At 40.3% G+C, this 14,994-nt stretch overlaps 1 protein-coding gene across 2 annotated transcripts in view; it reads left to right on the top strand.

The window, feature by feature from the left end:
• The first annotated feature begins 1,164 nt into the window (after positions 1-1,164).
• The window catches only part of LOC131365795 (alpha-2-macroglobulin-like), a 30,046-nt gene continuing 16,216 nt past the window's right edge, over positions 1,165-14,994 (top strand). Inside the window, exons 1-13 of one of the 2 annotated variants that reach the window (XM_058409658.1) lie at positions 1,165-1,488; positions 9,696-9,876; positions 10,215-10,371; positions 10,482-10,534; positions 10,705-10,755; positions 10,906-11,071; positions 11,164-11,248; positions 11,358-11,481; positions 11,576-11,696; positions 13,810-13,919; positions 14,036-14,203; positions 14,302-14,535; positions 14,656-14,868. In XM_058409658.1, coding sequence (XP_058265641.1) covers positions 1,394-1,488; positions 9,696-9,876; positions 10,215-10,371; positions 10,482-10,534; positions 10,705-10,755; positions 10,906-11,071; positions 11,164-11,248; positions 11,358-11,481; positions 11,576-11,696; positions 13,810-13,919; positions 14,036-14,203; positions 14,302-14,535; positions 14,656-14,868 — 1,758 coding nt within the window. In that variant the 5' untranslated portion in view covers positions 1,165-1,393. The remainder of the gene's footprint in view (positions 1,489-9,695; positions 9,877-10,214; positions 10,372-10,481; positions 10,535-10,704; positions 10,756-10,905; positions 11,072-11,163; positions 11,249-11,357; positions 11,482-11,575; positions 11,697-13,809; positions 13,920-14,035; positions 14,204-14,301; positions 14,536-14,655; positions 14,869-14,994) is intronic. The other variant, XM_058409659.1, reaches the window with a different exon arrangement.

The raw sequence follows: 14,994 nt of genomic DNA, 5'->3' as shown, positions 1-14,994 counted from the left end.
CAGAGTGTCATCAGCAGGTTGGGACAGAGATACAGAGAGACTGGAAGAGTCACAGAAAGCCATAGAAGTGGACGTCCTTTGGCCACATCCCATGTTGATGACCGCTTCATTGTGAACAGTGCCCTGCGGAACCGGATGATGAATGCCACTCAACTCCAGGCACATTTAAGGGAGGTGAGAGGAACCCAAGTGTCACGTCAGACCATTTCGAAACCGTTTACACCAGCGTGGTCTGCGTGCTAGACGACCTGCAAGGGTACCTGACCACACCACCAGGCCAGGGAGCATTTACACTGGACGAGGGACCGGTGGGCCTCAGTGCTGTTCTCTGATGAAAGTCGATTCACGTTGAGCAGAAATGACAAGGAGAGCGCTATGCATCAGCCACTGTTGTGGTGGTGTTACAGTCTGGGCAGGTGTGTCCACTCAATACAGAACTGACCTACATCTTGTGAATGGTACAGTGACAAGCCAATACTACCTGAATAACATCATTAATCCAGTCATTGTGCCCCTGCATGAACAACACAGGCCTAATTTCATCTTCATGGACGACAATGCTCCAGCTCATCGAGGTCGCATCATTAGGGAACGGCTGCTGGAGGCTGGGGTACCTCAAATGGAGTGACCTGCACTTTCTCCTGACCCGAATCCCATAGAAAACCTCTGGGATCAGCCGAGTCGCCGTGTAGAGGCTCGTAACCCTGCACCCCAGAACCTCAATGACCTGAGGGCCGCCCTTCAAGAAGAGTGGAATGCCATGCCTCAGCAGACAATAAGTCGACTCGTGAACAGCATGAGACGTCGTGGTCAAGCTGTAATTGATGGTCAAGGGCACATGACAGATTATTGAGACATTGAGATTTTTTGTTGTGGTATACCCACCACTGTTGTTGGCTTTTGTTTCACTAAATTGTTTGAGATGAGGAAATCACCATTGCAGCTTCTACTTAAATGCCCTACTTTCATGATATAATATCACTGTAGTGTGAACTTTTTACATTTTCCATAAATTTCACCCTTAACTTTTTGTGAGTAGTGTATATAAATGAGGTGACGGAACACACTTTTATCCTCAGCTTCTCAAAACTACCCGTGCCATCTTGCCACGCCCCCGGCATGTTTTTGAGCTGTATGGCCTTCCATAGAGCGCAGTGACGTTTCCTTAGCGTGTTAGGGAGGCCGTGTCCTGAGTATTCAACTCGCATGCGTACATCTTTATCGTTTTGTTGATTTTTAAGTTCTTATTAAAACAAACACAATTTAGCGTTTTTCATATCTCCAGGAATGCATGATGACAGACTTTTGTGTACAGCTGTAGATATTCGCGCTTGAATATTTTTTATAATTATCTTATCGCATAGGAATTAAACTTCAGGGCTTGGCATTGATAATGGACTTCATAATGGTGGTCAACAAAGTCCAAATAAGGATATGGCTTCTAGCCTGCTTCCTGTTTCTTTATGTTTATGGACAAATCACAGGACCGTAAGTAATCATAAAGGAAATTATTCTGTAACATTTGTGCAGCAGTTATAAATGTATATTTATTGCACGCAGGTTTACAATGCAGAATTACACAAAATATTAGTTGTGTGTTACCTGATGTTTGTGTTTCTGTGTGTTTCGCCTTTAACTGTGTGGTCAGTATGCTTCCAGTTAGTGCCACCCTTCCTCGCCCTGTTTTGGAATCATAAGTGCGAAACGATTGTTTTTCTTGTTTTCATTTAATGAGAATAAATTGACAGGTCGACCCAACGGATGTTGAGTCAGAAAACGGTTTCATATGCACACATTTCAACACATTTTGTATTGGAAATGCTCCAATAAATCTCCAGAATGGCCATCCCCTACCCGTGTGTGTGTGTGTGTGTGTGTGTGTGAGAGAAATTAAATGTTGAAATTGTCCTTCAGTTCTTTTTATATAACTTGAAAATTCCTAATAACTTAAAGCCTCAATTCTGCTAATTAAACTATGTACATTATGCCGAGTCAAGAAGCTTTATTGTCATTTCAACCACATATACCAGTCAAAAGTGGACACACCTTTTAATTCAAAGTTTTTTGTTTAGGGATTTATTTTCTACATTCTAGAACAATCCTGGAGATTTCAAAACTATGAAATAACACACATGGACTTCAGTAATCCATATGTAATGACAACAGAAACCAGTCAGTTGTTATTTTAAGACATGAAGGTCAGGTGTTCTGGAATAGTTCTTGCAAGAACAGTATTGTCAAGTGCATTTGCAAAACCCATCAAGCCCCATGATGAAACTGTCTCACATGAAGACCATCCCAGTAAAGCAAGACCAAAACTGACCTCTACTGCAGAGGAGAAGTTCATTTAGAGTGACCAGCCTCAGAAATCACCAATTAACAGCACCTCAGATGAGAGGCGTTATGAAGGCTTTACAGAGCGTCAGTAGCAGACATATCTCAATATCAACTGTTCAAAGGACATTATTGTGGATTTCGGCCGCCTTCAGCATTGTTTTACAATGAAGAAAGAAATAAACATCAGGAAAGACCATGGGATTAGAAGGTGTGTCCAAACTTTTGACTGGTAGTGTATCTGACGCAGTACATAGTGAAATGAAACAACGTTTCTCCAGGACCTGGTGCTACAGAAACATACAACATATAATTTCAAACACAGAGCTAGGACAGGAGTTTGTCCAAGCCACATAAAGTGCAAAGTGTGCAACTAGGTGCAAACAGAGCAAAGACAAGACAGGAAACAGGAAGAACAAAAAAAACAACACAAGACTGTTTCCTTACAGTCATTTTACTGTATGTCTATTTAAATGTCTGGCACGAAAAAAATGGGCAATTCGTGTCAGTGTGCACGAATCAATAGATTAAATTACATGACTATTGCACGTAATGGCATGAGACTGCGTTGAATATATACATATATATACACACCCTGACAAAAGTCTTGTCGCCTTTCCAAGTTGTAGGAACAACGAATAATAACTTGACTTCTAGTTGATCATTTGGAATCAGAAGTGGCTTATATGAAAGGCAAAGGCCTCTAGATTATGCTTATTTTACCAAAATAAAATCTTATCATGCCGTGATTTTTAATTATTTAATTAGGACAGAAAGGTCAGACTTTACTTAGACAAAAGTCTTGTCACATCTTTAAAGGATTCAGCCAGTCACAGATTAGAGCGTCACCTGTGACAAATACTGTAATTAACACATTCCCAGGTGTGTAGAAGAAGAACCCCAGCACACCCAACCTTCATTTGAAATGCATCCTGACCTGACAGCATGCCAAAGGTTCAACCACAGACCAAAGTGCTGATCATCAAGAGCCTGAAGACCAAGTCTCCTGCTGAGGTGGCAGACATCTTTAATGTATCTAAACGTCAAGTGGAGAGGATAAGAAAAAGATTTGAAGAAACTGGTGAAGTTCATGACAGGCCCAGGTCAGGCAGACCCCGTAAGACAACTGTTCGAGAGGACCGTTTGTTGGTTCGACAGTCCAGGGCCAGCCCTTTTTCAACTGCAGCAGAGCTACATAACAACTGGTCACCAGAAACCCCTGTATCTACAAGAACAGTTTGTCGAATTCTCTCACGCAGTGGTCTCAATGGCCGAATTAGTGCTCAGAAACCAGCATTAAACAGAAGACAACTAAAAAATCGTGTTGCATTTGCCAAAGCCCACAGCTTGCAGGAAGGATGGACTGTGGAAAAGTGGCAGAAGGTTGATTTTTCCGATGAATCATCTATTGAACTGCATCCTAATCGTCGCAAATACTGCAGAAGACCTATTGGAACCCACATGGACCCAAGATTCACACAGAAAACAGTCAAGTTCGGTGGAGGAAAAATCATGGTTTGGGGTTACATTCAGTATGGGGGCGTGCGAGAGGTCTGCAGAGTGGATGGCAACATCAACAGCCTGAGGTATCAAGACATTCTTGCTGCCCATTACATTCCAAACAACATTCCAAACAAAAGCAAATTCTTCAGCAGGATGGCGCTCCTTCTCATACTTCAGCCTCAAAGTTCCTGAAAGCAAAGAAGGTCAAGGTGCTCCATGATTGGCCAGCCCAGTCACCAGACATGAACATTATTGAGCATGTCTGGAGTAAGATGAAGGAGGAGGCATTGAAGATGAAACCAAAGAATCTTGATGAACTCTGGGAGTCCTGCAAGAATGCTTTCTTTGCCATTCCAGATGACTTTATTAATAAGTTATTTGAGTCATTGCCGAGACGTTTGGATGCAGTCCTCCAAGCTCATGGGAGTCATACACAATATTAATTCTTTTTCCACTGCACCATGACTTTATGTTCTGTACTGTACATTATTTCTGTTAAGTGACGACTTTTGTCTAAGTAAAGTCTGACCTTTCTGTCCTAATTAAATAATTAAAAATCACGGCGTGATAAGATTTTATTTTTGGTAGAATAAGCATAATCTAGAGGCCTTTGCCTTTCATATAAGCCACTTCTGATTCCAAATGATCAACTAGAAGTCAAGTTATTATTTGTTGTTCCTACAATTTGGAAAGGCGACAAGACTTTTGTCAGGGTGTGTATATATATATATATATATATATATATATATATATATACACACAGTTGTGCTCATAAGTTTACATACCCTAGCAGAATTTATGATTTCTTGGCCATTTTTCAGAGAATATGAATGATAACACAAAAACCTTCCTTTCACTCATGGTTAGTGTTTGGCTGAAGCCATTTATTATCAGTCAACTGTGTTTACTCTTTTTAAATCATAATGACAACAGAAACTATTCAAATGACCCTGATCAAAAGTTTACATACCCCAGTTCTTAATACCGTGTATTGCCCCCTTTACATCAATGACAGCTTGAAGTCTTTTGTGGTAGTTGTGGATGAGGCTCTTTATCTTCTCAGATGGTAAAGCTGCTCAATCTTCTTGGCAAAAAGCCTCCAGTTCCTGTAAATTCTTGGGCTTGTAAAGTCTTGCATGAACTGCACGTTTGACATCTCCCCAGAGTGATATTGAGGTCAGGAGACTGAAATGGCCACTCCAGAACCTTCACTTTATTCTGCTGTAGCCAATGACAGGTCGACTTGGCCTTGTGTTTTGGATCATTGTCATGTTGGAATGTCCAAGTACGTCCCATGCTCAGCTTCTGGGCTGATGAGTGCAAATTTTCCTCCAGTATTTTTTGATAACATACTGCATTCATCTTGCCATCAATTTTGACCAAATTTCCTGTGCCTTTGTAGCTCACAAATCCCCAAAACATCAGCGATCCACCTCCGTGTTTCACAGTAGGAATGGTGTACCTCCATCATAGGCCTTGTTGACTCTTCTCCAAATGTAGCGTTTATGGCTGTGGCCAAAAAGTTCAATTTTGGTCTCATCACTCCAAATGACTTTGTGCCAGAAGGTGTGAGGCTTGCCTCTGTGCTGTTTGGTGTATTGTAAGTGGGATACTTGGGTTAGTGGGATCATTTGCGTAGTAATGGCTTTCTTCTGGCAACTCGACCATGCAGCCCATCTTTCTTCAAGTGCCTCCTAATTGTGCATCTTGAAACAGCCACACCACATGGTTTCAGAGAGTCCTGTATTTCACCTGAAGTTATTTGTGGGTTTTTCTTTGCAACACGAACAATTTTCCTGGCAGTTGTGGCTGAAATTTTAGTTGGTCTACCTGACCGTGGTTTGGTTTCAACAGAACCCCTCATTTTCCACTTCTTTATTAGAGTTTGAACACTGCTGATTGGCATTCTCAATTCCTTGGATATCTTTTTATATCCCTTTCCTGTTTTATACAGTTCAACTACCTTTTCCCGCAGATCCTTTGACAATTCTTTTCCTTTCCCCATGACTCAGAATCCAGAAACATCAGTGCAGCACTGGAAAAGATGCAAGGGTCTGTCAGGAGTCCAGAAACTCATTGACCTTTTATACACACACACTAATTACAAGCAAACAGATCACAGGTGAGGATGGTTACCTTTAATAGCCATTCAAACCCATTTGTGTCAGTTTGTGTGCATGTTATCAGGCCAAAATCACCAGGGTATGTAAACTTTTGATCAGGGTCATTTGGGTAGTTTCTGTTGTCATTATGATTTAAAAAGAGTAAACACAGTTGACTGATAATAAATGGCTTCAGCCAACCACTAACCATGAGTGAAAGAAAAGTTTTTGTGTTATCATTCATATTCTCTGAAAAATGGCCAAGAAATCATAAATTCTGCTAGGGTATGTAAACTTATGAGCACAACTTTATATATATATATAGCAGACTGACAATATGTATTTGTGCAAAAATGCAATAGCAGCAGTTGAGGTAGTGCAAATAGAGATAAACCTAGCAAAAGATGAAACATTATAACGACGGTTGAGGTAGTGCAATAAGTAGTGAACATTATATTATGAGTCTGTTCACACAGGTGAGTGTGTGTGTGTGTGTGAGAGAGAGAGAGAGAGAGAGAGTTTTGTACAGTTCAGTCCTGGGTGTTGAGGAGCCTGATGGCTTGAGGAAAGAAACTGTTACACAGTCTGGTTGTGAGAGTCCGAATGCTCCGGTACAGAGTACAGAGTCCTTACACCATTCCGTGTTGATGTAAACACACACACCGCCACCACAAGTCTTATCGCACAGAGCTACACTTCTGTCGACACGAAACGCGGTTAGCCCGGCTAGCTGAATGGCGGCGTCCAGGAACTCTGTCGCTGAACCACGTCTCCGTAAAAACAAAATTGCAGCAGTCTCTGTACTCATGCTGTGTGGTTCGCTGGAGTCATATGTAGTCCAGTGTATTGTCCAGTGAGCAGATGTTGGATAGAATAATGGATGGGAGAGCCGGCCAGCTAGGGTTTGTTTTTAGGCTAGCACGGACACCCGCCCGTTTTCCGCGCTTCCGCTTCCTTGAGTACCGCTTGCGATGTCCTCTCTCCCGGCCACCAGCATCAGGTGACGCAGAGGACTGAAGGCCTGGTCTTCGCAGCAAGCCAAGTCCGCAACGTTTTTCTAGTACTTAATCATACAGGTTAGTAATTGCATCATTTCTGTCATGTGGCGGTCGTATACATGGACACCAATGTCTTTGGTGACCATGCACCTTGAAATTCGGCTAAAAGAAACAAATAGCACCATTTTAGATCAATGGATCAATGTGGACACCTGATCATAACTCCCATACGCGCTTGTTGAGCATCCCATACTAGACGTACACCGATCAGCCATAACATCATGTTACAATATTACAATTAGAGCTGAGCGATATGTCCTATAAACTGAATCTCCGATTTTTTAAAACAAAACGATTGAAAAAATGATTTTCGATTTTAAAACGATTATTTTTCTTTAAAAAAAAAAAAAACCACTAGAGACTATATGATAGATTTTTTTTTAATTTGAGCAAAAACAATATAACCACACATATGAACTACAAACTTACTTTCGCTAACAAGTTGTTTTTGTTATTTTAGAAAATCAATAATTAATACAACAACATAAAAAACTTTTTTTTGGGATTAATAAAGTGCAAACTTGCACCAGTCTTTATAAGTTCTAATTATTCTAGCAAAATAATGTATTATAACAAAATATGAGGGATTTGTAAAGTGCAAACTGCAGACTTAACTTACATCACTTTATAAAATAAATAATTGTCACCTGGAAAAAAAATCCCTGAAGAAAAACAATTTTGTAAATCAGTTCAACATGCAACTAACACGCTAAATACACTAACACGCTAAATACACTAACACGCTAAATACACTAACACGCTAAATAAAATCAAACAGGTGACAGACAGCATTTTACATCTGTGTATACGGGCACAATCAGGGGCGAGTCTAGGATTTTCATTGAATGGGGGCTCAGGGTATAATAGTAAAACATATATATATATATATATATAAAAATAAATTAAAATAACAGGGTAGGATGGTAAACTGTATTGCACAGATGTGTATAACATTTGAGTACTGAACAAGCCAAATACGAGTCTTCCTGATCACACACACACACACACACACACTCTGATCCTCTCTGCAATGCCGCGGTTTCTTCAGTCGGATTGAAGAACACGCTGAAAGACAGGGAGGAGCCGAAGTCTGCCGTCATTTTTGTCGCTAGGCCATTTTTAACATTTCTACTCAACCCCCCTAAAAATTCTGCGATTCTACATAAGCTCTACACAAATTCGTGAACGCCTCAGTCCCTTTGAAAATTTCATATAAAACGGCGGCAGACTTTGGCTCCTCCCTGTCTTTCAGCGCTTTCTTCAATCCGACTGATGAAACCGCGCCTCTCTTGGAAGCAAGCTCTTTGCATCGCAGAACTACGGAAGCTCGCTCAGCCAAACCAAAGTGAAATCGTAAAATCCATTTTCGTTTTTCAACGTCGACATAAACTATAAATCTTAATTAATCGATAATAACAATTAATCGCGCAGCTCTAATTACAATATTGTGTTTTCCCCCTTTTTCTGCCAAAACAGCCCTGACCCATTGAGGCACTGTCTCCACTAGATCCCTGAAGGTGTGCTGTGGGATCTGGCACCAAGATGTTAGCATCAGATCCTTTAAGTCCTGCAAGACATGGGTCTGACTTGTTTGTCCAGCACATCACACAGAAGCTGGATTGGATTGAGATCTGGGGAATTTGGAGGCCAGGTCAACACCTCAAACTGGTTGTTGTGGTCATCAAACCATTCCTGAACCATTTCTGCTTTGTGGCATGGTGCATTATCCTGCTGAAAGAGGCCACAGCCATCAGGGAATACCGTTTCCATGAAAGGGTGTAGATGGTCTGTAACAATGCTTAGGTAGGTGGTACGTGTCACAGTAACATCCACATGGATGCAGGACCCAAGGTTTCCCAGCAGAACATGACCAAAGCAGGACACTGCCTCCGCCGGCTCGCCTTCTTCCCATAATGCATCCTGGTGCCATGTGTTCCCCAGGTAAGAGACACACACGCCCCCGGCCATCCACGTGATGTAAAAGAAAACATGATTCATCAGACCAGGCCACCGTCTTCCATTGCTCCGTGGTCCAGTTCTGATGCGCATGTGCCCATTGTTGGTGCTTTTGGTGGTGTACAGGGGTCAGCATGGGCACCCTGACCGGTCTGCAGCTATGTAGCCCCATATGCAACACACTGTGATGCACTGTGTATTCTGACCCCTTTCTATCAGAACCAGCATTAACTTCTTCAGCAATTTGAGCAACAGTAGCTCGTCTGTTGGATCAGACCACATGGGCCAGCCTTCGCTCCCCACGTGCATCAGTGAGCCTTGACTGGCCATGACCCTGTCCGCGGTTCACCACTGTTCCTTCCTTGGACCACTTTTGATAGATACTGACCACTGCAGACCGGGAACAGCCCACAAGAGCTGCAGTTTTGGAGATGCTCTGATCCAGTGGTCTAGCTTTGAGGAGAAAATGTTCACTTGCTGCCTAATATATCCCACCCACTAACAGGTGCCATGATGAGGAGATCATCATTCTTATGTGTCTTCCAGTGTAGCAGGGCATCCTGCATATAGTTTTGCAGTACTACTTAAGTTAATTAAGTAAATTTAATATATTGCTGTCACCTACCTACAATAGTTTATCTTACATAACCCTTCTTTACTTTATCATTGTGTATCTCTTAATTGCTATTCACATATAGCAGTAAAGAATAATCACAAAATAGATATATTTTTTTCTTTTTAGATATTTCATAGTGACATTCCCTGCAGTCATAGAGTCTGGCTCTGAGGCTAAGCTGTGTGTTGATCTTATGAAGCCTAATGAGACTCTGCAAATGGACATTTCTCTGATTCACAAGGACCAGAAGAAAAGTATTTTACAGGAGACAGTGGTAAAGGAGAGTCACCACTGCACCCAGTTTAAGGTTAGTAATCCCATATAAAGTGAGGGGAAATAAGTTTTGGAAATTTTTGTTTTTGTTATTTTAATCTATTTCCAGTGAATATTGTATTTCCACATTAAGTTTCCACAGATAAATGTCTTTTGACTTCATACTTATAAATGTGAAGAAACAAGTATGAGTTCATTTACATAAAAATCTATACAGTATGTTGAAAAACTTAATAAGGATATTTGTACTGAAATTATGTTAAATAACAAAAGCAGAGGTGTCTGAATACTTATTTCCCCACACTTTTATTTTATTTTTTTATGTTATAGTATTGTGATTGATGTGGTTCAATCTCCATGACATCTTCACAGGCTCCACATGTTGAGGGAGAATCAGTACAGGAGATCAAAGTAGAGGTCAAAGGTGAAAGCTTTAAGATAACAGAGAAAGCAAAAGTGATGTTTAAATTCTACAACCCATTAATATTTATTCAGACTGATAAACCCATCTACAATCCAGGCCAAACAGGTGATTAATTCCTGCAATATACCTCACCAGTTCCAAGGCTGTTAGAGAATTGTAGATGCAGCTTAAAACAGATTTCTGTGCAACATTTCTGTATTTTCTTTTTTTCACAGTAAATTTCAGGATTGTCACCATGGATTCCAATTTTATTCCCCTTGAACAAAAGGTAAAAGACACTTTTTAATTCAAATATTTGCTTATCGATTTTTAGTGCAATAAATGAGTTCAGAAAAGTAAGTTTTAACTGCTTACATGTAACTGCACAGATTATTATTACACCCTTCTTTGTGTAATATCTTTATATTGTAGTAATAAAACAAAAAATATCTTAATTAGATTTATGCCCTGTTATACTCCCCTTTACAGTACAGCACAGTAAGACTTGAGGTAAGAAAATGAAACTATACCTAATTTATTGTTTTTTTTGTTTGTTTGTTTTTATTATTTAGTTTGTGATACTGTTGTTCATTTTAATAATTAGTTAATATTGTTTTTTTTTATTTTATTTTTTTAAATATATTTTAATGAACCAATCAGGATAATAATCATAACAGGATTGGTCAGTGGACGAATGTGACCTCAGCAGGTCTGATGCTGCAGCTTTCTCATGAACTAAATGTTGAGGCTCCACAGGGACAATATCAGATCATTGCTGATGTTGGAACTGGATTATTCACACACTATTTTATGGTGCAAAAGTATGGTAAGATTTTTTTATTAATTTACCTGTAATGACTACATAATATACAGTACACAATAAGTTCTAAAAACATAATATTGACATTTGACTTTTAGTTTTACCCAAGTTTGAGATTACAGTAAAAGCGCCAGAACAACACAGTGTTGGTGAGGAGGAGCTGAAACTGGAGATTTGTGGAACGTATGTGACAGCTTCAAAAGAAAACAACAAAAATAGGAATTCAGCATATACCTGTATTGTCTGAAAACTCACTGTCTGAAACAAAGGTCAATGCTTGTGCATTTTTAAGGTACACTTATGGACAGCCCGTACCTGGTGCAGCACTGGTGCAAGTGTGTCGTGAATTTTGGCAGAATTATATTCACCATCAGAACGCTCCAAGGATTTCACCATGTCTGGTTGAAAAAATGGAGGTGCGTAAGTAACAATATATTAAAGAGTCTAATGTTTTTATCTCCATACTGATATTGTTCTCACCTTATATCTTTTTTTGTGTTTTTCTAATAGATGGGTCAGACTGGTTGTGCCTTACATATACTGAATGTCTCACCTTTCATGAATTCTGAATTTAACAAAGATTTTGAGGACCGTCTTAATGCTACTGTTACACTGACAGAGGAAGGAACAGGTGAGAGCTAATGCCGAGTTCACAATGTACGACTTTTCAGCCACCGACTACTTTTGCAAAGTCAAGGCAAAGTGGACCAAAAACTCGGTCTGACCGAGTCACGATGAGTCACAGACACCTGTGAAATATTTGGTATGCTAAATATCTGGACCTCAGTTGTCCACAACTCAGTTGTGCAGTGTGAAAGGAGTTCTGACTGAAAAATACCTTGGTGATGACCTGCAGCCAAATAGAGAGCAAGACACAGGGCAGCGGACAGTTCAGGGAGGAGTTTTAGAACCTGATATCAGCAAGCATGGCTTCAGTTAGAGCACAATATAATAGTTTAACAGAGTTTATAGGTTTTTATCAGACAAAAATGTCTTAAATATAGTTGTATCAGAATAAATAAGCTTTACAATTACATCAAACAGAAATAAAGCAGAAACTTGACCATTGTCCACTGACCATTTGGCTCACAAACTTTTTTTGCGGGGTAACATTTCCAGTCTCATGCAAGAACTCTGATCTCACGTGTGATCTTGCGTTATTTCCTTATCACTTCTGGCGTACGTTCGGAAACACAGTTTGCGGACCAGACAGAGTCGGTGATTCTAACCATTGTGAAGTCATGCAGTGTGAAAGCTCCTGTCACCGATCCATAGTGATAGTGGTGCAGAGACTGAATGCTAACACAGATAGCGGTGCAGTGTGAACACAGAGTCTGAATGCTAACACAGATAGTGGTACAGTGTGAACACAGAGACTGAATGCTAACACAGATAGTGGTGCAGTGTGAACACAGAGACTGAATGCTAACACAGATAGTGGTGCAGTGTGAACACACAGACTGAATGCTAACACAGATAGCGGTGCAGTGTGAACACAGAGACTGAATGCTAACACAGATAGTGGTACAGTGTGAACACAGAGACTGAATGCTAACACAGATAGTGGTGCAGTGTGAACACAGAGACTGAATGCTAACACAGATAGTGGTACAGTGTGAACACAGAGACTGAATGCTAACACAGATAGTGGTGCAGTGTGAACACAGAGACTGAATGCTAACACAGATAGTGGTACAGTGTGAACACAGAGACTGAATGCTAACACAGATAGTGGTGCAGTGTGAACACAGAGACTGAATGCTAACACAGATAGCGGTGCAGTGTGAACACAGAGACTGAATGCTAACACAGATAGTGGTGCAGTGTGAACACAGAGACTGAATGCTAACACAGATAGCGGTGCAGTGTGAACACAGAGACTGAATGCTAACACAGATAGCGGTGCAGTGTGAACACAGAGACTGAATGCTAACACAGATAGTGGTGCAGTGTGAACACACAGACTGAATGCTAACACAGATAGCGGTGCAGTGTGAACACAGAGACTGAATCCTAACACAGATAGTGGTGCAGTGTGAACACAGAGACTGAATGCTAACACAGATAGTGGTGCAGTGTGAACACAGAGACTGAATGCTAACACAGATAGCGGTGCAGTGTGAACACAGAGACTGAATGCTAACACAGATAGTGGTGCAGTGTGAACACAGAGACTGAATGCTAACACAGATAGCGGTGCAGTGTGAACACAGAGACTGAATGCTAACACAGATAGCGGTGCAGTGTGAACACAGAGACTGAATGCTAACACAGATAGTGGTACAGTGTGAACACAGAGACTGAATGCTAACACAGATAGCGGTGCAGTGTGAACACAGAGACTGAATGCTAACACAGATAGCGGTGCAGTGTGAACACAGAGACTGAATGCTAACACAGATAGTGGTACAGTGTGAACACAGAGACTGAATGCTAACACAGATAGCGGTGCAGTGTGAACACAGAGACTGAATGCTAACACAGATAGCGGTGCAGTGTGAACACAGAGACTGAATGCTAACACAGATAGCGGTGCAGTGTGAAAGCAACAGTGATTCGATGACTGTGAAAATCGTGCAGTGTGAACCTGGCCTAAGGGAGACAAAGCACTAGAAAAACACAATCTGATTTCTAATGTAAACTTCAAGTTATGCTGAAATAGATGTAAAATGTATTTGATTTATATTTAACTATATTAATCAATATTAGTAACATATGTATTTTATGTTGGTCTTTTTGTTTAGAATTGTCCATGGTAAAATCTGTAATCATATCACTCACATATGAAATTGGTAAAGTGGAACTTGTGGATTTGCCAAAAACGTTTGAATGGGAGAGAGCTATAGAAGGAAAAGTAAGATCTAGCTTTCAAACTTCTATTCCTCCACTTACATTTCTTTTTGGCAATGCTTTTGACAATTGTCAGATTTTTCAAGTTTTGACAGCAAAGCTTCTTCCTCTGATTAACAGATTAAAGTTACTACCTTCAGTGGAACACCAATTCCCAACAAGAAGGTGTATCTTTCAGAAGGTGAACGGTGGTCTGAAACGCTACTCACTCTTACTACAGATAGTAATGGCTTGGCAGACTTTTCAGTCCCTTCACCTGAACATCCTAAAACAGAGATAACACTGAGGGTATGAGACGATGACCTAAGCACTCACAAAGACTTGAATTCATTTCAAATGATTTTTATAACTAATTTTATCTAGTAACTACTTTTCCTGTTATCTAGGCAAGTGTCTATCCAGAGGAAAGATTCCACCAATACAAAACACCATTCTTTTCAACTGCTTACACGCGTATACAGCTGCTCCAACCTACTACACCCCACAGTCCAGTGTTCAGTAAACTGTCAATAGAGAGCTCAGAGGAACCATTTAAATGTGGTGGTGAAATTCCCGTAACCATTAACTACTATATCATTGGGGAAACTACTGGAAGTTACAGCATTGATCTTATATACACTGTAAGTACACTCAGTAAGATTGTATGGAAATTCACACCACCTGTATTACCTTCAATTCCAACACCTGAAAATAAAATGTACCTGACAGTGATGAACATGTATTTTGGCTTTCTGGTCCAGGTCTTATCTAAAGGAGCCATAGTTCATCATGGTTTTGAGAAAGTTGAAGTGAAAGACTCTACAGAATTGAAAAGCGGGAAAATCTCATTCAAATTGTCAGTTGTTGCTGAGCTGGCTCCTGTAGTGCAGGTTCTGGCATATTCTGCCCTGCCCAGTGAAAATCTTGTTGTTGCAAGGAAGAATTTTGATGTGGAAAAATGTTTTAAAAATCAGGTACTACATTCAGATTTGATCTTATTTTTCATATGTATTATTTTCTGGTTACAGTCATTTACTGTAATGGATTATTTAGAGTTCTGATCTGATTTCTGTCTGAGATGATGACGATAAATATACTTA

The sequence above is a fragment of the Hemibagrus wyckioides genome, linkage group LG15 (genome assembly GCF_019097595.1).
Source record: "Hemibagrus wyckioides isolate EC202008001 linkage group LG15, SWU_Hwy_1.0, whole genome shotgun sequence".
Lineage (NCBI taxonomy): Eukaryota > Metazoa > Chordata > Actinopteri > Siluriformes > Bagridae > Hemibagrus > Hemibagrus wyckioides.
Note: the sequence above shows the minus strand (reverse complement) of the source record. Positions and strands in the feature narration are given on the sequence as shown.